This window comes from Macaca thibetana, chromosome 3 (assembly GCF_024542745.1).
Source record: "Macaca thibetana thibetana isolate TM-01 chromosome 3, ASM2454274v1, whole genome shotgun sequence".
Taxonomy (NCBI): domain Eukaryota; kingdom Metazoa; phylum Chordata; class Mammalia; order Primates; family Cercopithecidae; genus Macaca; species Macaca thibetana.
The window spans coordinates 24,330,169-24,355,725 of record NC_065580.1 but is presented as its reverse complement, the minus strand read 5'-3'; the positions used below and the strand labels follow the sequence as shown (position 1 = coordinate 24,355,725).

General features: G+C 40.5%; 1 protein-coding gene across 2 annotated transcripts in view; it reads left to right on the top strand.

Moving 5' to 3' along the window:
* Positions 1 to 428: 428 nt before the first annotated feature.
* The window catches only part of BPGM (bisphosphoglycerate mutase), a 32,376-nt gene continuing 7,247 nt past the window's right edge, over positions 429 to 25,557 (top strand). Inside the window, exons 1-3 of one of the 2 annotated variants that reach the window (XM_050782423.1) lie at positions 450 to 584; positions 1,016 to 1,124; positions 15,088 to 15,749. In XM_050782423.1, the coding sequence (XP_050638380.1) occupies positions 15,149 to 15,749 (601 nt within the window). In that variant the 5' untranslated portion in view covers positions 450 to 584; positions 1,016 to 1,124; positions 15,088 to 15,148. Of the gene's footprint in view, positions 585 to 1,015; positions 1,125 to 15,087; positions 15,750 to 25,557 lie in introns of both variants that reach the window. The other variant, XM_050782422.1, reaches the window with a different exon arrangement.

The following is a 25,557-nucleotide window of genomic DNA, read 5'->3' as shown; positions in this document are numbered from 1 at the left end:
CGAGTAATTTGTGCGAAAGGAGCTTCTTCTGGGAGGATAGCCCGGCTTCGTCTTCCGGTTTCAATCCCAAAATTTCCCATAAGAAAAGAAATATCACTTCCTCTCTTCCAAGAGTCCGCTGACACCTGTCTTCACCCGCAGGTGTTTCTCCTAACACTTTAAACGCTTTCTAGAACCTCAAACCGCTAAGACGCTCCCGGGGTCCGAGGTTTCCCACCGGCGATGCTGCAGGGTTTGTTTTTCTACTTCCCTAGGCACAAGCCTGCCCGTTGGAGTCGAAGCCAACTCCTTACTGGTTCAGGTATGTGCTCGTCTCTGTAGCGAACCAATCAGAACCTCACTTCTTACTCCTGGGATTTGGTAAACGGAAGAGACCTCTCTGGTCCCGGGAGTAGGCAGGGACCGTGGATGAGTGACAGTTCGACTTTCCAATAGGCAGAGCCCTAAGACCTGCCCACGTCTGGCTCGGGGGTTAGAAAAGAGCGTCGATGCCGGCGGCAGTGATGAGTCCTAGGAGGCGCTGGCTCTTCGGCTGTTCGGAGGAGCGGCTGCTGCTGCTGCTGCTACTAGTAGCCCCTTTGCAGGTGAGTGGTTTTGTTTTAGAAAATGTTGCGAATGTTTCCATTTTTTAGTGATGTGATGTTTTATTTTTGGGTGCGGGGAAGGCCAGTTTTTTTACTTTCTCCGGTTTAGTTGTTGGTGGGAGTCTGGTGCCCACTCCAGCCTTCAAGCTGGGACCCTCACTTATCGCCCTGGTCCCTTTCCCTTGTCCCTTTCTCAGAATGAGCCTCACAGGCAGTCACAGTTCTGTTAACTGAGAGGAGGAGCCCGCTTTGGTAGTGCTGTCCTTATGGCAAGAATATATAGAAGTTGGAGGGAAGAAAAACGCTATCCTGGACCTTTGAGGCACTGTGTGGCAGAGCCCTTTCAATAGGAAGATCCCCTGGAAGGAAGCAGGGCGATGCCGCTGTATTTGGGGCTTTGGCAGACCTGGCCCTATCATTTTGTTTGGCAGACAGAAAAACTCGAATGCGGTGAAAAGAGAAGGAGGTGAATATATGCAGTGTTTTCATGTAGGAATCTGGAGCCAATCACAAGTTCTTAGAACCACTAGAAATAAAAACGTAAGTGTATTTTCCTCTTTTCTAAGGGACAGGGGCTGGTATTACACTAGAGAAGGTCAATGAAATGCGTAATTGCAGTTAAGTTCACGGTTAAGCTTTAAAGAATAGTTGGTTATTAGCTAACTTATTATAACTCTCATTCCTCTACTGCCTCCTTTCCAAATTACGGAAGATCTTTGGCTTGTGAGTGGTACTATAATGTTAGCTGACTAAATGCAGACTCTTTCCAAGGAGGGGAAAAAACCAAAAGCTAAGTTTCACCTGTAGGTACTAAAGTTTTTTTATAGTGAAAGCAGAACTCATGTCAATTTCTCTTTTATTTTATTTTAGTTTTTTTGAAACGGAGTCTCGCTCTGTCGCCCAGGCTGGAGTGACTGCAGTGGCTCGATCTCGGCTCACTGCAACCTCCGCCTCCCGGGTTCAAGCGATTCTCCTGCCTCAGCCTCCCAAGTGGCTGGGATTAACAAGCATAGGCCACCACGCCCGGCTAATTTTTGTATTTTTAGTAGAGACCAGGTTTCACCATGTTGGCCAGGCTGGTCTCGAACTCCTGACCTCAGGTAATCTGCCCGCCTTGGCCTCCCAAAGTGCTGGGATTACAGGCATGAGCCACTGCGCCTGGCTTTGCCTGCCTGCCTGCCTTCCTGTCTTCCTTCCTTCCTTCCTTCCTCCCTCCCTCCCTCCCTTCCCTCCCTCCCTCCCTCCCTTCCCTCCCTCCCTCCCTCCCTCCCTTCCCTCCCTCCCTCCCTTTCCCCCTCCCTCCCTCCCTCCCCCCTCCCTCCCCCTCTCCCTCCCCCTCTCCCTCCCCCTCTCCCTCCTGTCTTCTGTCTTTCTTTCTTTCCTTGCTGTCTTGCTTTCTTTCATTTTGAGACGAAGTTTTGCTCCTGTTGCCCAGGCTGGAGTGCGATGTCGTGATCTCGGCTCACCGCAACCTCCGCCTCCCGAATTCAATCCATTCTCCTGTCTCAGCCTCCCGAGTAGCAGGGATTACAGGCATGCGCCACCACGCCCGCTAATTTTATATTTTTGGTAGGGACAGGGTTTCACCATGTTGGCCAGACTGGTCTCAAATTCCTGACCTCAGGTGATCTGCCCGCGTCAGCCTCCCAAAGTGCTGGGATTACAGGCGTCAGCCACCGCGCCCAGCCTTCTTTTTTTTTAAACTGCCTCCCGTGAGTCCAGGGAATAGCGCTTTCTTAGCCATCTTTGTGTTCCAGTAGCACCTCATACACCGCAGATGCTCCCCAGTTGGTGGTGGACTTCAGAGAAGCATAATTCAAACTGTCATAGTGGAAGGAGCTCTGAGTTAGAAATCAAGAACATTGGCTTTAGTCCTGAAGCTGTTACTATTTGTGTGATCTTAAATCATTTCAACTGTGACTCTTAATTTTTGCATTTTTTTTTTTTTGAGACAGGGTCTCGCTCTGTTGCCCAGGCTGGAGTGCAGTGGCGCGATCTCTGCTCCCTGCAACCTCCACCTCTGCCTCCTGGGTTCAAGCGATCCTACCACCTCGAGTTTTGTATCTTTAGAAAGCAGATGTTGCATTAAATTATATCTGAGGTATAAACTCTGTGTTAAAAGTCTGTTTTAAAGTAAAAATGATTAGTACATAAGCAGAGTCTCATTGCAGTAAATTCTCTGCCATCTAGTAGCAAGTAAAAGTTCCCAGCTTCAAGGATATATTCTTGTTTTTTAATTCTTAATTTGTGTGGGTACCTAGTAGGTGTATATATTTATGGGTTACATGAGATATTTTGACATAGGCATGCAGTGCTATTACATCAGAGTAAATAGGGTAGCTGTCACCAAAAGCATTTATCCTTTGTGTTTCTAACAATCCAATTATACTCTTTTTAGTTATTTGAAAATTTACAATTAAATTTTTTTTACTATAGTCACCCTGTTGTGCTAGCAAATACTAGGTCTTGTTTATCTTCCTATTTTTGTCCCCATTACAAGGATATACTCTTTTGTGTTCATATTTAAACCAAACCAGATTATTGTAGAAAATTTGGAGCATACAGAAGTATAATGTGGCAGAAAATTGTCACTTAGAAGCAACCACTGTTAGTGTTTGGGTAGAGCTTTTAGTCTTTCTTCCTCTTTTGCCTTCTGTGGTTGGTTGAGATTAAGAGGCACATTTTAAGTAATGATTGGTGCACCTAAATTCACCGGGCCTTCATCTTTGTGTGTCTAGTGCCTGAAGAACAGAGGTCACAAAAATGTTTGAACCGAATGGTTTCTTGAAACATCCTTGGAATAAAATCTGATATGAAAGATGTTTATATAGGTGGCAGAACAAAAGAGGACAAAAAGTATTACTTAATAACAAAACCCTTCTGCTGAAATTTGGCCACAAATATGAGGAAAACATACTGTGTAAAATGTAAATTAAATGTTAACCACTTCATTAAAGCATTTGGATGGCAGAATATTAGTACTTGGTAAGCTTCTGAGACTGTATCTTACCATCACCTCCATCCTACAATATTTGATTGCATTCCTCCTTCCACCACCTAATTTAAGCATTTCCCCTCTAATTCCTTCCTGCATTTTACTTTATTTCCAGTTTTTGCTTCTGCTCATATCATCAGCAAGGTAGGATTGCTTTGACAGGCCTGAGATCTGTGCCATTATTTATGAGTTAGTCAAAGTCTGCTCCATTCTACCTCTCACTTTTTGGTAGAGTGCTTTACCATAATCTCATTTAGTCTTCCTAATAGCCCCCTGAGAGCTGTCGTTTCATGATCCTCATCTTTATAGATATGGAACCTGAGGTTCAAAGAATTTAAATAACTTACTTAAGATCACATTGTCAGTAAGTAGCAGAGCTGGGCTCATATCTAGGTTGTTTTTACTTTAGACTTTTAGGATTTGGTGGAAACAATTTGTGTTGATAAAAGCTACTACCCTGGGGAAGACAATGACCAGAGATAGGAAGGAGGGGCCTGTCATGAGTGGGTGTTGTCCACAATGCTGATGCCATGAAGGCTGGAACATGCAACATGCCCTGAGCAAATTCACGTCTCATTACACATGTATATCTCTTTCCCGTGAGTAGGGATCTGCCTGGTATGGCTGGTTATTCTTGTAACAAGCAATCAGTAGGAAATATTAGTAGATGTAAGATTGGTGAATGAGAGGGTTTTAGTGTCTGGAAAACGTGGGTTTAGTGTTTGGAAAAAGTGAGTGGTAATGTTTGCTCCTGGTAAAAAGGTATTCTTATAACTGCAAGTACAGATGAAAAAGTTTCTACAAAGCCTTAGGAAAAGTAATAGACCATGGAACACTTTTAGGTACAATTGTGTTTGAACATCTAATAGTGAACTTGATATGGCGGAAGGCATAGTTTGTTAAGACAGTAAAAGCCTTAAGGAACTGAGCCCCAGATTTCATTTCCCTTGAGAACTGTTCCTTTTTAATTTGTTAGAGACATGGTTCTTTTTCTCTGTCCTCAAATAATAGCCCATCTTACTATAAAGTTAGATTCCTATTGCAGTGGGGATTAAAAGTTGCTCAAAGCCACACAGTAAGAGTTTGGACCAAGGAAAACATCATCTGAGTGTCTAGGATAGCAATTGACTATTTAATATTTAAATGTGAGCTTTGAATCTAAGTGACTCTGGTTCTATTTGTCTTATTTTATATAACTTCAACATTACATTGCTGATCAAATTTCTTGCTCAAACATTGGCAATACAAGAAAAACTAGGTTTTTAAGTTGGACTTTACCCTGTAGTTTGTCCTACTTGTCCGTGAGTTGTACCACTAGGGTCTTAGGCGTTATTAATTTTCAAACACGTGAGGAAGGGAGGAAGCAAAGTCCCAGGAGTGTCAGTTTGGAAGACAGGATGAGCCTCAGTTATGGGGAGTACTTATAACAGAGGAGCCTCAGTTATGGGAGAAATATAATGTGAAATTATATTTCACATAATTTCATATGTAGAATTATATAGTTTAATGAAGGAGTAGGAAGCAGCAGCAGATGATCATGCTACATTTGTTGAAAGTACTTAGGGATCTCGAAAATATTAGAGGGGTAACCTTAGTAAATGCAGTGCCTTGCAAGTACATCATTCCCCTATCTACAGTCCCTGTCTTGCCAAAAAGAATGCTAATCTTGAGTCATAATTTTATGTTTCAATTTTATGGTGGCATTTATAGAAAGAATATTCTTTGCTTTATAGCTAACTTAGATGGAATTCCTATACATTTATAGTGAAAAGTCTTTGAAAGTTATAAGTCACCTGCAAAGTGTGTTCTTTGCATCACTGATTTGTTTATTGTCAAAGCAATTACATCCCTAGCACCTACTCCTGAGCAAGTATACATTCACCTGAAGTGTGAGGCACTATGGGGCAATTTATGAAGATGTCTAATGGAGTAAAGTGTGTCAAAATGACACATGATATTTTTGAAGGAGATTAACAGGATGAATCCCGTAGTTTTCCCCTATGGTTCTATCTTGAACCCATTCCTAAATAATTTAGTTAAGCAAAAGTCAAGTACTCAGACTGATTTAAATGTCCTCAGTATGGCCTTCTATGAGGAGTAAAAACAATTATGAATGGGATTCCATTACTCATGGTACTTGCCGTTCTGGCCGAGAATAAAATCTAGTGATTTCATAATGTTGGGATTATTCTATGACGGGATGCTTAAAGGTTAAAAATACTGCTGTCATTAGTAGATCTAAGTGTGGGATCCAGCTAGGCCAAGATCGACATATTGAGGCCTTCTGGCCTATACCTTTTTAAAGAAATTTTACATTTTTAATTTTAAGTTATGGGTGCATAATAGTTGTATATATTTATAGGTATATGTGATATTTTGGTACAGGTATACAATATGTAATGATCAAATCAGGTTAATTGATTTACCTCATGCATTTGTCTGTTACCTCATGGATTTATCTTTTTTTTTTTTTTTGGGAACATTCTAATTCCATTATTTTAGTTATTTTTAAAATGCAATAAATTATTATCACCCTATTGTGCTACTGAATACTAGATCTTATTTGTTCTAACTATAGTTTTGTATCTGTTAACCATCCTCACTTTAACCTTCCTGCTCCTGTTACCTTTCCCTGCCTCTGGCAACCATAATTCTGCTATTACGATATGTTCAGTTTTCAAAATTGTTAGCTCCCATATGTGATTGAAAACATGTGAAATTAATCTTTCCATGCCTGACTTCTTTCACCTAACCGTATGCTCTCCAGTTCCATCCATGTTGTTGTGAATGACAGGGTTTCATTCTTTTTATGGCTGAATAATATTCCACTGTATACATGTGCCAATTTTTCTTTATCCGTTCATCTGTTGATGGGCACTTAGATTGCTTCCATATCTTGGCTATTGTGAATAGTGGTGCAATAAACATGGAGTGCAGATCTCTCTTCAGTATACTGATTTTCTTTCTTTTGGATGTATACCCAGTGGTGGGCTTGCTGGATCATATGTCTACTGCCTGTTTTTGAACAGCCCACAAACTATGCATGGGTTTTACATGTAAAATGGTTGAAATAAATTAATATTTCATGTGCATGAAAATTATATGAAATTCTGATTTCAGTGTCCATATGTAAAGTTTTATTGAAACAGATTTATCCACTTATATATTACATATGGTGGCTTTCAGCTGCAATGGCAGAATGATACAATTGTACCTAATTATGGCAGAGACCAGTGTAGCCTAGAAAGCCTAAAAAATTTGCTATTTGGTGGTTTACAGAAAAAGTTGCTAATATCTGAGCTAAGCTATAGTGTCTTTCACATTTATCTCCTTCATCTCACTTAAACAGCCATTGTCCTGGTCCACGTCTTTATCCTGTGTTACCAGAATTATTGCAAAAACCTCTCGGCTAGTGTTCATACCCCTGGGTTTTCTGGTCTATCTCTGTATGTAAGTGCTGCCTGATCCTGCTAAAATGCATGCTAACTAAACTTTTAATGATGTCCCAATATGTATAGAAAAACAGAAAGAACAAATATGGGTCATTATTTGTTCTTATCTTTCTAGGCTAGTCTCCTCCTGCTTCTTTGTTATACCCTGTACTTAGAGTGGCCATATAATTTTCCAAATGGGACACTTAAGTGTGAAAGGGGCCCTAGTAGTAATTATGTTGGGGAAACAGGCCTAAGACAATACTGTTCTGTAATAATGATGCATGTGCATCTTTCTCCTAACTACCCTCTCTGTCCTGACCTTGCCAAAAGAATGCTAATCTTGACCCATAACTTCAATTTTATGGTGGCCTTTATGGAAAGAATATTTTTTGCCTATTAGGCAAATCAGGATGTGTGGTTACTCTAGCTATACTCCAACCAGTTTGAATGGGCTCACCATTTTCCATATGTACCTGCTCCTTTGCCTTCACTCACTGTTCCCCTAGATTGTAATTCCTTTACTGTTTTCTGTAAATCTAAACCTTGCCTTTCCAAATCCAACTTAAAAAGTACGGTGTCCATGAAGCCTTACTCAGAAATATTCTCTCCCTTCTCACCTCTCTTTTACTAATGAAGTGCTTTCTCATGGTGTGAATTACTTTGAGTTTTAGACACACATACACACACACACGTACTGAAGACATAATTCTTGTTGGATTACATATTCCTCATAGGCCTAGCATTGGGCTGTCCCTGAACGGGATCTGCAAAATGTTTGAAGAATGAATTAATTGGTCAGGCTAGGGAGACTGAGTATTTGGGGCTTTCAATTTATGAGTCATCCATTTTAATGTGATTAAAGCAGTGAGGAAAGGGTTTCCAAGAACTGAAGACTTAGCCTCAGGTTTCAACGTGATAGTGTAGCAAAATGGTTCAGGGCATAGATATAGACTTCTTGAGACTAAATTCCAGCTCTACCATTTACAGCCTCTGTTATGCTGGGCAAGTTAACCTCTCCTCCTGTTTCTTCATCTGTAAAATGGGAGTAAACATAGTAGCCACTCCATGGAATGGCGGTTGGGGATTCACAGTGCCAGGTAACACTGAAGTAACATTCATAGGTGAGCACTCTGTGAATGTTGGCTACTGTGACTAATATGATCATCTTCATAGTACTCTCACAGGTAGGTAAGAAAATGCAGAGACCCAAGACCGAGATGTAATCATGGAAGAGCTGGAGGAAATGCTACACCAAAATCTTAGTGGGTTTTTTTTTCTTGATCGAAGTAGTTTGTTTTAGAGAAGTCATGGAGAAGATGATCTCCACTTAGTAAGAAGTAACTAACCTGCAGTCTTTTGAGACACCTTTTCAGTAGAGTGGGCAAGGCACAAGTTAAGTGTCAGGAAACAAAAAGGAATGGCTAGAAGGTAAGGTAAATGGACAAAAGGAAGGGGAGGGAGGATAAGATACAGAGTTGTGTAAAAGATGTTTCCTTAGTAAACTTTTTCTTCAAGCCAGATCACACTTTAAAAAGGAAGACACCCTGGGGGATAATTCAATAACCTATATATTTTTTTTTTTAACATGATGTAAATTATTGATTAAAATCGGTACTTAATGTAAGTGCCAGTAACTTTTGCTATGGGATAAATGAGAAACCAGGTGCGTGTTGGTGAGCTTTTATGAAAAACAAAACAAAACAGAAAAATAAAGCTTGAAAAGGAATCGTTTTTAATTTGGGGTGGGGAATATATATTTTTAGTAAGATTTCTCTTTATAAGTTGGGGTGACTATTGCCTGGCTTACTTTGTGCCTTGAGGTTTTTCTCAAGAGTACTAATAAGCCGAGCCCTCCTTCATGCTCACCTTGTTTGTTTGCATTTTATGAAATGGCTGCCTGGGTTTGGAAGGACAAGTTGGGACTGGAGATGCCCCTGTGAAGTGAAGCCAAGTAAGCCAAGATCCTCAAACCACGACTCTAATATCTCCAGTGGTGGGTTGAAGGCAGAAGACCAGGGTTGCAATTCCAGTTTGCCATTTACTGGCCATATGTTTTTGGACAAGTGAATTAGAATCTCCATTTTTTTTCTGTGGAGATTATGGCCATCCATGAGTATACTAAACTTATAGTACAAAAGTACAAGGTACAAAACTATAATGGATAATTATTCTTGGCTCCTGTTTTGACATAGATACACTGGGATTCTTAAGCTAAAGCTTCCTAACATCTTGGCCCTGCCAACTGTTTTTACTGTGGCAGTTACTAAAACTGTCAAGCCTTACTCTCATGAGTACAATCCAGTCATTTCTCTCTGACTTAGATTCAGTCAGCACACCTACCGAGTGCCTCATATGTACCAAGCGATGTGCTAGGTTCTAGAGATACAGCAGTAAGACCTGCCTTGATGCCGCTTACAGTCTTACAGGGTACATAGCCATTGAACAGGTAATATATCGCAAGGGATCCATCGCAGGTGCACCAAATGTGGTTAAGCGGGATGCTCTAGGAGTAGGTCAGCAGGCCTGACCTACTTCCCAATGAGTGAAGAGCAAGGGAGCGAAGTCTGTCTAAAGCAGGGGTTCTCAAAACATGGTCCTTGGACCAGCCATGTCACCATCACCTGAGGACTTGCTAGAAATGCATATTCACAGTCCCACCCCAGACCTACTAAATCAAGCTCTGAAAGTGGGCTCAAGCAATCTGTTTAATGTGATTTTGATGCACATTAAAGTTTGAGAACCACTGGCCTAGAGGAACTAACATTTAAGCTGAGCTCTAAAGCTGCACGATCTAGTGTGGTAGCCACTAGTCACATGTGGCTATGGAGCACTTGAAATGTGGCTGGTTCACATTGAGATGTGTTTTCATTATAAAATACACACCAGATTCCAGAGACATACTATGAAAAAAAGAATGTAAACTGCCTTATTAATAATTTTTGTATGGATCATGTGTTAGAATTGTATTAGTTCTCATGCTGGTAATAAAGACATATCAGAGACTGGGTAATTTATAAAGGAAAGAGGTTTAATTGATTCACAGTTCAGCATGGCTGGAGAGGCCTCAGGAAGCTTACAATCATGGTGGAATGGGAAGCAAACATGTTCTTCTTCACATGGTGGCAGCAAAGAGAAATATAAGTGAAGTGGGGGCAAAGCTTATAAAACCATCAGATCTCGTGATAATTCACTTTCTATCATGAGAACAGCATGAAGGTAACTGTCCCCATAAGTCAATTACCTCCCACTGGGTCCCTCCCATGACACATGGGGATTATGGGAACTACAATTCAAGACAAAATTTGGTTGAGGACACAAAACTAAACCATATCATTCCACCCTGGCCCCTCCCAAATCTCATGTCCTCACATTTCAAAACATAATCATGCCCTTTCTTCAGTCCCCCACAGTCTTAGCTCATTCCAGCATTAACCCAAAAGTCCAAATCCAAAGTCTCATCTGAGACAAGGCAAGCCCTCTCTGCCTATGAGCCGAGAAAATTGAAAGCAAGTTAGTTACTTCCTAGATACAACGGGGGTACAGGCGTTGGGTAAATACACCTGTTCCAAATGGGAGAAATTGGCCAAAACAAAGGGGGTACAGCAGGCCCCATACAAGTCCGAAATCCAATAGAGCAGTCATTACACCTTAAAGTTCCAAAATGATCTCCTTTGACTCCATGTCTGAATGATAACTTTTGGACCTATAGGATTAAATACAAGATTACAATTTATTCCACCTATTTCTTTTTACTTTTTCATGTGGCTTGTAGAAAATTTAAAACTTCATTGTGCCTCGCATTATATCTTGATTGGACACAACTGATCTAAAGGATGACTAGCGCTTAACCTAAAGCAGGGTGGGACTGAAGTGGCAATGGAGAGAAGAGATGAAGGATGAGTGTTCTGCATGGGGTAGAGTGTGTCCAAAACTACTGAGGCAAGAAAGAACCTGACATGCTCAAGGAAATAAAACCAAAGCCTTGCAGGTCACATGAAGGATTCTGAACATTTTCCTAAGACCAATAGGAAGAATTGAGGGTTTAAAATAAGATCAATTTTCAAGGAGTTTGTTAGTTTGCAGTTAATAAATGAGGGCAAGAGAACTTCAACTGAATATAGCAAGACTTTTAACACTGAAGCTCCCCAACTCCCCAGGATGGCAGGGGAGGGGCAATTTGGTCAGCAGAGGAAGCAGGACGCTGCCCATCACCTGCCCCTAACCCTAGGGTATGAGGCATGAGCACCCCCTACTAGAGAGAGAAGCAGTGTCACCTGGAAAGAGGTAGTTTTCAGTTCGGTTCTTTTTCAGCACAACTGAAGCTCAAAGCTGAGTGGGAGTTTGAGGACAGAGCTAGGAATTCTCCAGGGCACCAGCAAATGGTTTGGTGAGGGAGGGCTCTAAAGGTGGGTCAGGGAGAAGGAAGCCCAGAGCATTATGGGGATTAGAGGGTCTGTCCTTTGAAAGGCTGTGTTGGACAATAACAGGAAAGCTGGTTAAGTGGTCCAGATGCTTGGGTTCTGTCTGCTGGGGTATGGTGGCTGCATCATTTATCTGTGGCCTAGGGGAGGTTTCCCTTTAAGTCAGAGGTCGTAAGCTAGCAGCTGTGATCTAGCCTGCAGAAGAAATGTTTTGTTTCACTCACATTTTACAAATGTACATTAGTTGCTAATATTTAAATCAGATATCAGATAAAAATACGTTTTTTTTTTTTTTTTTTTTAATTGGAAGATCTAGAAACCTCAATTGCTCAGTATCACAGGGCAGTGGGCTGGAGCTAAGTAATAGGTACTCATTTTATTTTTTACATGAATTTTTAGGAGATTTTGAAAGGACTGTTTTAACTTTTTTAAAAAAGACATTCATTTACTTAAAGGTTCTCTGTGGTCTGACTCTGGGTCTTGCATTCACCCTAGTCTTTGGTGTCAGCAATCCCATCTTCTTTTTGTTTTCCAGAAAAGTTCTAAGAACAGTGCTGTTGGTTCAATGAGAAGAGGTTATAGGAAAACTTTTACTGTTTACACAAGAGTTGCCTCCTTCAGAGAAGCATGCATGTTCCTTGCAGTTCACGGTGCCCATCACTCCCCATAGTCCAGCTGCACTCTGCTTCACACAGCTGCCTGGCCATTGTAGGAATTTGAGTTTGCAATCCATGCCTTAAACTTTAAATCACACTGGCTACAGCGTTGTGTATTTCTTGGTAAACACTGGGTAAATCAGCTCCAGTGGATGTTGATAGAAGTTTTATGTTTGCAAGCTAATCCTCAGCAGTTTCTTTGTAAATATGCAGCAGTTAAGTGGGATAAGTCTGTTGGTAGTACTAGGGAGGAGAGAGGAAAGTGACCTTTTGTTTTCCTGAGATAGATATACTAGTTTAGTACTTTATCATATAGTCACCTGCGTAAATGTATTCCTATGCTTCAGAGTGAGGGAAGGATGTGTATTTGCATAGTTTTTGTGTCTGCAGTACTGTTCCTCTGTTCTGGGGTGTGTGTGTGTGTGTGTATTTTTTCAGTAAAAAGAAAACAGAACTTTCTTTTAATGCAGTAAGCAAATACAGGAGAATAAGAGCACAAAGCTTGACGGTGGGTGCCTGAGTGTCCATGTTGCTATTGCTACATTGTTTTGTCCCCTTGGTGTAGTTTATAATCAAAAGACGGTGGAAAGGTGCTTCTGTCTACAAAATTTGTCTAACCGTGCCCTTCTTAACTGAAGAGAGAACGGCTTCATTAGCTTATGGAGGCTTCTCACTTGACAAGATAAACTGAGAGTGAAGGTAGAGCAACAGTTGATACCTTCTTTTTTCTCCATCCCCCTCCTCTGCTACCACTAACAAAACAGAATGATAAATGGTTACAAAGGGTAGATACAGTTTTTGATAGAGCTCAGGCTTCTACTACTTGGTGGATTGGGGCTTTGTAAAGAAACAATGCAAAAATATCTTCCATTTGCAAATTAACATATACACACCCCTCCGTGTGTGTGTGTGTGTGTGTGTGTGTGTGTATGTATGTGTGTATTCATAGCTTGGTTTCTTGCAGGTGAGGGGCTCTGAAGCTTGAACTTTGTTAGACTCATGACTATTCTGCCCCTGGGCATAGGCAGTCATCTGGCAAAACACTCCCTAGATACCTTTTGTTCCCTTCTCTGTTCTGCCACCCCGATGTCACTTCTCTGCTAAGGACAGAGACATTGGGCTCCCTCCTGGGGAATTCTCAGCTCTGTGGGATGCTCTCACCTGGGTCCTGAGCCTAGGCTCTTCTGGTTCCCTGGCACTTCCCTGCTCCACGTGCACAGCAACCTGGTACTTAGCAAGAAAGGAGAATCATCATCCTAACTGCTGTAGCCTTTCAATTTCAGCCATGCACCACCTAACGGTGTTTCAGTCAAGCATGGATCGCGTGTATGATGGTGACCCTGTAAGATGGCAATGGAGCATCTATAGACATCTAATATGTGGCACTTGACATTGGCATTGCAGATCGAGTAGGGGAAATGATTGATATTCATTAATTGTGCTGGGATACTTGGTTTTCCATATGAAAAAACATACATAAGTAAAATTATGTATACCATCTAGGTTTGTGTAAGTACATTCTATGTTGTTTGCCCGACGAAATCACCTAATGATGCATTTGCCAGAACATAATTGCCTTCATTAAGCAACACATGACGGTACTTGCATATCACCTCAATTTGATTTCTTCCCTTAAGTCCTCTGTTTGCCTTCCATTGAAATATAAAGCCTTATTTTAAAGACTGTTTTCCCTCCAGAATCTCTAGGAATTACTAAAGAAAGGTAGAAACTAGATCTAGATTCCTATCAATTTTGCCACTGATTGTTATTTTACTGTGGGTGACTCACAGTTTAAGTGGGACAGAAAATCTCCAGTTAATGGAAGTTGCCATGAGTGGCAGAAGACCAGGCCCTAGTTCTCGTATAATCTTTACAACCCAGTATGCAAAAACACTGGAGCGGAGATGGAGACGCCAGGCATGTAAACCAAGCATGTGTCAGTGCAGATGTGTCCACCACAAGGAGAGAAAGGCAGACCGAGCAGCCATGTCAGCAGATTCTCCGAGTTCAGAGTGGGCCCAGCAGATCTTCAGGCCAGCGGCTTAAATGTAAGGAGTTCAGCATAGCTTGAGAGTTGCTGGTCTCCCTTTACTAGATTCTTCCCCTGCTAAGATGTAGCTGGTGTGTGTAGGATATCTGGAGGGCTGGGGAGGAGGAGGCGTGGCCTCTTTATCAGTGTGGTTCCTCTCACTCCTACAGACCAGATCTGTTTGTACAGGCAGCATCCCTCAGCTGCTTGCATTTGATAGCTTATTTTGCATCTGGATTTATTCCTGCTGAAAACTATCTTCAGGCAGGTGCAAGATTATTTAGGTGCATACCATATTTGGTGTTAGTGTCTCTTTAAATCATTTTTAATTTGTCTGACTATTGAACTGATGTATTTTGCATACCTTAGATTTTCTAGTGTGTGATGTAGCCTGTGGCATTGAAGAGCTAGTTGCCACCAGCCAGTGATACATGCCAGATATATGCAGTGGTGCACTGAAATAACATGTTTAATAACTTCTATATTATTCTAATAATATAAGAATGTGATACTGGTAAATACTTCTTTTTCCACCACAGGAAAACAAAAGTGAAAAGGATGCCTTCAGTGTAGAGTCAGCTGCTGGGAGCTGGGAGTTCCCAGCTACTAGTCATTCTTTCAGACGTCTGTAACTCATTATATTAAATCCTTTCTACTGTAAGCATAAATAGCCTTTGTATCTGGCAGAAACACAGCATGCCATTAGAATGAAGTGTTTTGTTATTTTATGTCATACAGTTAACATGCTATCCAAACATCAGAAAATTTAAGTCAACTAGATTCCCTGTAATGAATTATTAATATCTATAGAATATGCCTGTATGTGTCCTAGTGTATGAGTTATCACGTTTCTGACTGTTCAAAGGGATTTCAGTTTCTTTTAGAAATTGGGTGTTGTAAAGCTGTTTCTATTCCTAGGTGGTCAGTTGAATGAAGAATATAACTTAGACTTGTTCTTGTCTTTCTAGATGTATTGCTGTCCTTGAATATTAGCCCATTTGAAAACGCCTGGGAAGTTCAGCCATCAGTATGTCCAAGTACAAACTTATTATGTTAAGACATGGAGAGGGTGCTTGGAATAAGGAGAACCGTTTTTGTAGCTGGGTGGATCAGAAACTCAACAGTGAAGGCATGGAGGAAGCTCGGAACTGTGGGAAGCAACTCAAAGCATTAAACTTTGAGTTTGATCTTGTATTCACATCTGTCCTTAATCGGTCCATTCACACAGCCTGGCTGATCCTAGAAGAGCTAGGGCAGGAATGGGTGCCCGTGGAAAGCTCCTGGCGTCTAAATGAGCGTCACTATGGGGCCTTGATCGGTCTCAACAGGGAGCAAATGGCTTTGAATCATGGTGAAGAACAAGTGAGGCTCTGGAGAAGAAGCTACAATATAACCCCGCCTCCCATTGAGGAGTCTCATCCTTACTACCACGAAATCTACAACGACCGGAGGTATAAAGTATGTGATGTGCCCTTGGATCAACTGCCACGGTCTGAAAGCTTAAAGGATGTTCTGGAAAGACTCCTTCCCTATTGGAATGAAAGGATTGCTCCTGAAGTCTTACGTGGCAAAACCGTTCTGATATCTGCTCATGGAAATAGCAGTAGGGCACTCCTAAAACACCTGGAAGGTACCAGCTTTATATACCACTTATTAGAGGTTGCCAAGTGTGATATCTGGGCCTTAATCTAGAAATTAAGCTAATGATGCCCTAGCTACACAATAGACTCTCCTTCTCTATCCCCCTTTGTCACTTCAGATTTAAGAATCATCTTGTTCTAGAAATCAGATCTCTTGTGCGTTTTCCATTCCTGTTACCCGAAGCAGCAGTTTTCAGACTTTAGCAAGCATCAGAGTCACCTGGAGAGGTTGGTGTATCACAGACTCTGGGTCCCACCCTGCGAGTTTCGGAAGCAGTAGGTCTGGGGTGCACCCTGAGAATCTGCATTTCTTAGAAGCGTTAGGTGATGCTGATACTGCTGATTGGGGTTCCACACTTTGAGAAGCACTGGTCTAAAGGACTGTATGGCTTGTTGTAGTGAAATGAAAGGAAGCTAGGAAAGGAAGGAATTGTTGAAACGGCCTTGAAAGTAAATTTGAGTTCTTCAAGTTGAGTAAATTATCTAGACTTCAGTTTTGCTCACGTTCTTCCAACTTTAAACAATGATTGCTGTGTTTCCAGACGTAGGTTTCCTGAGCAGTTCTTTTGTTTCACTCCTCTTTTCAGAGCAGGTTTAGTCATTGACTGGAAGAAAGTTAGGGGGAAGGAAACTAAAAGCGTAGTTGGTTTATGTATTTATCTTGACTCTCAATTTTTGGAAATCAGCAGCGCCATAATTTTAACTACTTTATGTCATGTTCTAAATGTATACTAAAACATATTGTATTGTTACCTTGTTTTTAAGTAACATGAACCAAATGAACTCTTTTGAGAATTCAGGTTCACCGGTTTTGAGCATCAGTGATTGCACTGTGACACCTTCTGGATTTCTGACTGTTCTGCGGATTTCTCATTTCCCTCTCTGTCTCCACTCATCCCAGATGATTGTGCTTTTTGCATGATATGCCCTATGTGGTGTTTTCCTGCCTTTCATCACTGTCAGCAGTTAGCTTACTGGTAATAAATAGACATTTCTCTACCATTCCTTTTCATTCCGCTTGAATTTTCTATAAGAGGCTGTGACAAGTAAAAAGGCTGACTTTGTATGTGAAATAAGTAGAAATAGATTATTAGTTAAAAATGAAGTAATCTTTAGCATGTGATTATTTTCCCCTGATTTTTATAACATGACCAAGAACTAAATCATTACTTGTATAGCTGACATCCATTAGTCATGCAGAGACCTAAAATCTACAGACTATTAGATACTAAAATTTTATTGGCTAGATGTGGCACTTGATATGTGTGTGTGTGTGTGCGCGCGCGTGTTTATGTGCACGCGCACACGCACATGCGTATCTTATTTACTCAAGTATTTAAAAGTTTCTGTTCTTGTTCAGGATAATTAGATCTTTAACTTCATCATTAGTGATATATAACTTCATCATTAATGGACCATAGTATTTTATTGTTTGAAGAAGAGTTGAGGCTCCTACTAGACAACAAACTGAAATTCAGAATTTCAGAATTTCTGCCAGAGGTGTATTCTATTCAACTGTGCCAACTCCTTTTTTAGAATTGGGACTCAGATTTACTGTGGCCAGGCTCCCTTCCCTCAAGAAAATGCCTTTAGGATCCTCTTTCTCCACCTTCTTAGCTTGGAAGTCCCCCTTTTAAAAAGTTTCCTACTGTTTAATACCACTGACTCTTCACCTATCTTCAAATTTGTTATAGATCTCTTTAAACTCATTCTACAGCCCACCCACAGCTGATTGTACACATCCCCTCCTGCTAGTGCATTGATGATTTAGCTGTTTGTTACTGTTCTTTTTGAGGAAATACGAACATTTAGAAACGGTGGTAAAGAAGACTATAACCATGCTGGGGGCAAAGAGAAAATTACATGTAGAGGTTGTGTTTAGACATAACAAAACTTACTTTTCCACATTTGAGGGAGGTTTTGAAACTATTAGCAATTTATGAAATTAATTTAATCAAATGGTGTACCTGCTTTGGAAAACAATCTGGCAGCTCCTCAGAAGGGCTGAACACAGAGTTACCATAGGATCCAGCAATCCCACACCTATGCATATAGCTATATTAGCTTCCCAGTGCTGCCGTAAGAAAGCACCCAAACTGGGTGGGTTAAAACAATAGAAATGTGTTTTCTGGGGGCTGGAAGTCCCAAATCAGGGTGTGAGCAGGGCTGTGCTCTCTCCGATGAATCTAGGAGACAATTCTTCCTTGCCTTGGCTAGCTTCGGTGTTTGTTGGCAATCTTTGATGTTCTGTGGCTTGCAGAAGCATCACTCCTTGGCATTCTCCTTGGGTGTGTGTTTCTTATCCACATTTCCCCTTTTATAAGGCCACCAATAATATTAGCCCACCCCCTCCCACCAGTGCCCTCCATTTTAATGGGATTATTCTCTGTTAAACACTATATTTCCAAATAGGGTCACATTCTGAGGTACTGGAGGTTGGGACTTCAGCGTATCTTTTTGAGGGGATCACAGTTCAAACCATCACAATGCCCAAGAGGAACGAAAGCACATGTCCACACAACAACTTGTACCTAAACCTGCAGAGCAGCATTATTCGTAGTAGACAAAAGATGGAACAACCCCAGTGTTCATCAACTTATAAATGGGATCTGTCTATACAATGGAATATTACTTGGAAATAAAAGGGGAGGTGATGCTGATACATGCTACCATATGGACGAATATTGAAATAACTCTGTTATGTGAAAGAAGCCAGCCACAAGGGATCACATATTATAGGATTTCATTTATATGAAATACCCAGAATAGGCAAATCTTTAGAAACAGAAGGTAGAGTGGTTGTTGCCTAGAGGGTAGGGAGGATGGAAGATTTTGCAAGTGATTTGCTGATGCGTACAGAGTTTCTTGTTGGGGTGATACAAAATACTCTAAAATTGATTGTAGTGAGGGTTGCACAACTCTGAATATGCTAAGAGCCATTGAGTTGCACACTTTGTGTGGGTGAATTGTATGTGAATTATATCTCATTAAAGCTGGAAAAATAATAATGGAATTGAAAGGTAAAAGGATTTGTCATTGGCCTAGAAAACCATAGGGGAGGGCAAACATATGGAAGTGAGTACAAAGCTGAAATGCACGGCTGTGGAGTATAGAACACCGGGAAAAATGAAAGTGCAGCTTTGACCGCTGGGGCAGAAGTGGACTTACAGGGCTCGCTGGGAAATAAGCAGGCATTGGTCTTCAGGCAGCTTCCAGTCCTTCATCTAAAGGTCTTATTTTATTTTATTTTATTTTTTTAAGTTGGAAGTATGAAACTGAATGACCTTTAGAGATTAATGACATTTTCTTTTCTTTTCTTTTTTAGACAAAGTCTCACTGTGTTGCCCAGGCTGGAATGTAGTGATTCGATCTTGGCTCACTGCAGCCTTCGCCTCCTGGGTTCAAGCGATTCTCATGCCTCAGCTTTCTGAGTAGCTAGGATTATAGGCGTGTACCACCACACCTGGCTAATTTTTGTAGCTTTTTAGTAGAGATGGGGTTTCGCCATGTTGGCCAGGCTGGTCTCGAACTCCTGGCCTCAAGCAATCTACCCACCTGAGCCTCCTAAAGTGCTGGGATTATGGTATGAGCCACCGTGCACCTGGCCATTAATGACATTTTAAAGTAGCCTTACATTATAACTCCTATTCCTATTACCATAAACAGGCTTTGTAGAAAATGTTTTTATTTGGGGGATAATTGATGTAAAACAGTGGGGTTGGTGCAGAAAGAGGTAAATTGTAGGCAATGACTTCAGTGGGAAGTATGTGAACACAGAAAAGGACGTGGGCTACCGGAGAGGGAGGTCTCTATGAGAGAGGTAGAAAATAAAAACGATGGGGTTGGTGACCAAGGAGGATGGCAGAGAGTTAGAGGGAAAAAATGGCAGAAAAGCCAGAACATGCAGTTAGGATAAGAACGTAGCCAAGAAAACTAATAGAGTGGATGTGAGGATCCAGATTTGTCTGCAGGAAAATAGAAGGATAGTTTGTAAGCTTGACTCTCACCCATCCTGGATATGACGACTTTGTTCCTTTCTGGCCTATAGTACCCCCTGGTGGTACTCCAGTTAATACTAATGGAGTTCTTAGATGTTGCTGTAGTTCCCTACTATGACTTAACTCCCACACCTAACATGGAAGAAACTATGTCATGTACATGAAATAGGCTGGATTGGATTTCAGGATCATTTTTGTATAAGTTATTTATTGTCTCTAAATGCCAATCTGCATTAATAAAGTTTCTCTTACAATGTCTACTGAAAAATAAGGTCCCAAGTATTCTATTTCACAACTGTAAGAATTAAGCATAAGTGACTTTCTCAAGATCAGAAGAAATAGTATGTCATCGTATTTTTTTCACATCATTTCTGTTAATTTAGTGAGATTTTAGCCCTTTCAAAATTGATTATAGATGTATTAACTCGCCAGAATAGGTGTGTTAGTCTAATATTAGTCCTCTTGTATTGCATGTCTAACTTTCCAGAGCTCAAATTACAGGGGTTTGTGTGCTTGGTTACTTACCAACCTAAAATAAAACATTTCATAGGATTTAGATGCTAACTTTTCGAGACTCCAGAAATTAAGTGAATCTCCCCAACTGTTTAGGGGGAAATAAAGATTTTCTTTTATAGGAAGGACTACTTTGCCAGTTCATGTGTATGTGTTAATGGTGGTAAAAAACAAAAGTTACTATCTTAATTGCAAGTTTATGCTTACTATCAAGTTACATGATCATACATGCCCATTTTGTGATTAATATCTGTTGTCCGAATGTAATTATTAATAGCATCTCCTTTTACTTTCAAAAGTGCCCCAGCCTGGATGATAAATTATGTGGTTACCTCACTATAAAGATGTTGAGCTGGATGTGGTGTCACGCAGCTGTAGTCTCAGCTACTAGGGAAGTGGAGCAGGAGGATTGCTTGCACCTAGGTTTAAGATCAGCCTGGACAACATAGTGAGACCCACTTTTAGAAAATAAAAACATGAAAATGAAGATGTTAGCTTTCACTACTGTTAAGAATTGAATCTAGAAATGGGCATAACCAGGGTTTATATTTCTGTAAGCACAAAAGTTGCTAAATTTCTTTTCATTTATTATGAAAGTAAAAACACTTGTGGCTGCAGATTCATCTGATTCCAAGCCATGCTTTCTAGAGATGTTTATATAAACTTCACCCATACAATATAGGCTCTTTCAAGAGACTGGAGTAAATTTTCCCTATTTTGTCTTTAAACTGCTTGACAAGTTAAAATGTTTTACCTACTGGGAAGGAGTGTGGTAACTGATAGCATCAATGACAGCATACTGTCCTATCAGAAAAATACTTTCTTATTGTTTGAAAACTGTAACTATGGGGTGGGAAGAATTATGACCCCAGTTAAATAACTAATTAGAATATTGGTCTATGCTGAAATCTCAAATTGCTTTAAGATTTTCTACTAAGAGTATGCTAATATTACTCATCTCCTCTTAGGTCTACTCTTAGAGGTATCATCCGTGTACCTCAACAGTAAAGAGTATTGGTTCTGAAGATGTTAGCTGTTTCTCAAATATTTGATATTATGACACTATAGGCAGTCATATCCTGACTGATGCTTTCTCCATTTGTGGAAAAGAAGACAGGTGCTGTTGGAGGAAACTGAAGTCTAAAGAGACTCCAGATTCCTTGGCCACGATCATGGTAATTAGTTGGCGTCAAGAACTCTACTCAAAACTCAGTTCACTGAGGCTCCACACACGGTTATCACCTGGGCTTTAAAATTTTTTTCTAAAAGGTAGCCCTTCCCTTGACCTGTTCTTCGTTTGGAATACTGTGTTTTAAGAAGCTGAGTCAAGAACATCCATGGCAGGTAAACTATAAAAAGGTAATTTAATGCAACTAATCAAGTCTTAAATTATTACTGCTGTTTTAATATTGTGGTCTGAATGGCGCACTCTAGCATAGCTATACAAGATGACCTTTCTTGAGTGCATACTGCGTGCCAAGCATAGTTTTAGACATTTTACATACACATGTTGTTTTATGTAGGAACTAGAACATGGCTCTGAATTCACTGGAAAGCTATGGTTCAATACTGCGTTTTACTTTGCTGTTTAGTATATCCAGGTCATATTTTTTATTTCGTTTGATCAGTCATTGATCAGTAAGCTGTTTTGCTTAAAGAAACTGCTTTAATAAAAAGAAGCAAACTATTGATACACCCATTATCATGGATGAACCTCAGCTGCATTGTGCTAAGTGAAAGAAATTGGGCTAAAACAGCTGTGTATTGTATGATTCCATTTATGTGCCATTTTGGAAAATGTTTTATCGGGAAATAAAACAGATGGGTGGGGAAAGGGTAGGCTGCCAAGGGGCACAAGGAAATTTTAAGGGTTTGATAGAGCTGTTTTATATCTTGACTGGTTATTACATTATTGTATGCAGTTGTCAAAACGCATAGAACTTATATGCTAAAAAGGGTGACTTTTGCTGTATGTAAATTTTACCTCAAAAAGCCTTGCTTTATCCAGTGAACTCACCATTGCCAATTAGGAGAATTAAGTGAAGGTTGCTATATGCACCTATCTTTGCCTTTGAAAACTAACCTGGAGGGCATTTGTTATGCTTTCTCGAGGCTTCAGGAGCCATCTGGTTCTGACTTTATTTAGCACCTAAATCATGGTCATTATAGGGAACTGCCTTTTAAAGTCCTTCTTCATGAGAAGTTATGTTTAAGTTGCTGGACCATGAAGTTTTGTTTGAGAATCTTGCTATTGTTACAGGTTGAAAACTCCTCTAATAAAGTTTTTTAATTTTTTTATCCCAGAGCTATCTCTGCTTATTATCATCAATTTCGTTAGCCTTAATTGGGCCTTCCATCCCCTCCTTTTTCTTCTTGTAACAACCTAGTCTAGGAGCAGGTCAACAAGGACCTCCTGGAGTCAACACAGATGAATGGTACACTGAGAGGCAAGTGATACTGATTCGGAGCTAGATAACACTCTTGTATGAGAATTGCAAACACGGAAACCACAAGTCAGTACCTAAGACAGGCTTCTTGGCTGATGGGGATGACCCTTCCCCTGTCAAATGACTTATTTATATAATATCTCTGCTCATAAATCGTATATGCTTTTGAGATTGCTTTACTTTTAATCTGATGGTAGTTAATGCTTTCAGAAGAAAGAAGTCAAAACAAGACATACAGAATATTATATAGTAAAAAAATGCCTACTTAAGGCACTGCTTTACTGGCTTTTAGAAATATAATTACCTATGATTGTGCTAATAAGTCCAGGTTAAAAAGCAGGGCCCACTTCTGACTGGTTCAGAGACACTTCTCACAAAGCGCCACCATGAAAACATCTAATGTCAACCTAAGTATCTGAAAGCATCCTGTACTGTAGTGTTCCAGACAGGCATGTGTTTCATTCTCTGTGGTTGGCATAGTCACTTCCTGTTTGTTTCCTGCTGGCGAGCATCAAAGGAAAAGCCAGGTACCAAAATGAAACACTGGATGTAGTCTGCATCTCGCCAGAGGAAATGGATTGTTTAGTCTGGGTTCAAGCACAGGACGAGGCAGTTTCAAGTTTGGAGTAAGAGTGACACACAAGACACTCATGCAAGACAGACTTGATCCCTGAAGACCTGTGTGCAGCTGCATATATAGCAAGGCACAGAAGTGGTGAGATAAAATTAGACACTCAGAGAGGAATGGTCAGCTGGGACTAGCTGTGGGGACAGGGACTGATGAGTTGGTCACCTTTGGCATTTTAGTGTGATATTTTCAGAAGCAGCCAATTCAGGCCTCTCTTCTGTGAGGCAAGTAGTTGCCTGTTGCTGTGGCTAAGCTGTCTTTTATAATAATTGATTTGTAGAACCCTTTATTTTTTAAACATTATAGGCTATTTTAACTATAAAATTAAACGTAGAATGGATTCTTCTCTGTGCCTTATTCTAAATTAGTCTGTTATTTTATCGTGTTATAATATTCAAATCACCCTAGCCCATCTTTACATATATAGTATTCAGATCTTAAATAATTAAAATTAAAAATAGGTAGATCATCTATGAGATTCAGAATCTCTTGTTTCAGCTCGTATTGGCCATAAAGGAATACAGAACTCTTATCACAGATTGTTTGTCGGTAGGGTTTGAATTGTGATTACCTGACCAGGAGAGGGAAGTGAGGAATGAGTGGGTCGCACCTTATTTAATGAATGAGTTGACTGGAGTTGTTTCCCTTTTTTTTCCTGATTCCAAAGCGTATGCACTACAGAATTGGGGTTTCTTCTTTCCTTTTCGTCCTGTAGCAAATCTTTCTGTCTCTCTGTCCATCTCTTCTGTTTTCTAAAATTCAAAGATTTTGAACACTTTGGAGAAAAGCAAAGAACATATAAAGCCATTTAATTTGAATTGTTTATTTTATTGGCACTAGATGTCAACAGCTTTTTCTTCGAGGCTAAGATTCTTTTAATTCTCCTTTTTTTTCTTGGTAAGGTCATGGGGAGCACAGTGTTTAATCAAGGCTTCAACAGTAAAAGACTAGATTTAATTTGAAAACCCAGAGAGTTAGAATTTATTCAGTTCAGGTATGCACCTAGGGTTCACTACATCAGGTCTTGTTCTTGGTACCAGGGATACTGCACCTATATGTGAATGAGACACAGGGTCCTTTTGTGGAGCTTTTAACCTCTTTCTGAAATTTGTCTATACTGCACCTCTGACAAAGTCCTTAGGGTGTTTCCATATATAGGCTTTATGTTTTAGGATTTTTAATTAACATTTTGTTCTTTTTTTTTTTTTTGAGATGGAGTCTGTCTCTGTCCCCCAGGCTGGAGTGCAGTGGCGGGATCTCGGCTCACTGCGAGCTCCGCCTCCCGGGTTCACGCCATTTTCCCACCTCAGCCTCCCAAGTAGCTGGGACTACAGGCGCCCACCACCACGCCCAGCTAATTTTGTTTTTGTATTTTTGGTAGATACGGGGTTTCACTGTGTTAGCCAGGATGGTCTCGATCTCATGACCTCGTGATCGCCTGCCTCTGCCTCCCAAAGTGCTGGGATTACAAGCGTGAGCCACCACACCCAGCCTAACATTTTATTCCTTATAGCCTTTAGTTACATGTAAAAAGTAGATTCACATAACAAATACAGTTGTAATTACTTAGTGGATCATATTACTAAATAATTTCTGGACCCTAGCAGCCAAACCATAAAAGTGTTAGTTGAACAAACATTTACTAAATCTTGCAGTGGGTAAGGCTCTGTGTTCTAACAACATGGGTGATACAGAAATGGATCAAACATTGTTCCTGTTCTCAAGGAATTTATAATCCTGGTGGGGAAAGTGAGCATTTGCACAAGCACCTCTACCAGGAGGTGCTTTGGTAGATGTACAGTGTACATAACAGTTTGTCTTTGGTTCCTGTTCCTGCTATGGTGACTTAGGGGAGAGGGTTGGTAGGTGCAAATTTGACTTCCTGAAGTTAGTCCTCTATGCAGAAAATAAAGTTGTTTGACTTTCTCCCCAATTTTGACCTTGAGTTACTTCCTGGACTTATTATCCCAAACTTTCATTATTTCTTCCTTAAAATATCCCATTATTTAAATTGACTGCAGTTAGCTCCGAGGTGCTTCTACATGAAGATTCAAGACTTAAAGGCAATGGCGGACCCTTAAAGACAGGGGTAGCTGTAAAGGGAAACACCACTGAGTTCTCGCCCTGCACCTGCTCCTCCACACATTACTGTAGAACACAGTGCCTTGCCCACTGCAAGAATTTAGTAAATGTTTGTTCAACTGTAAGTAAC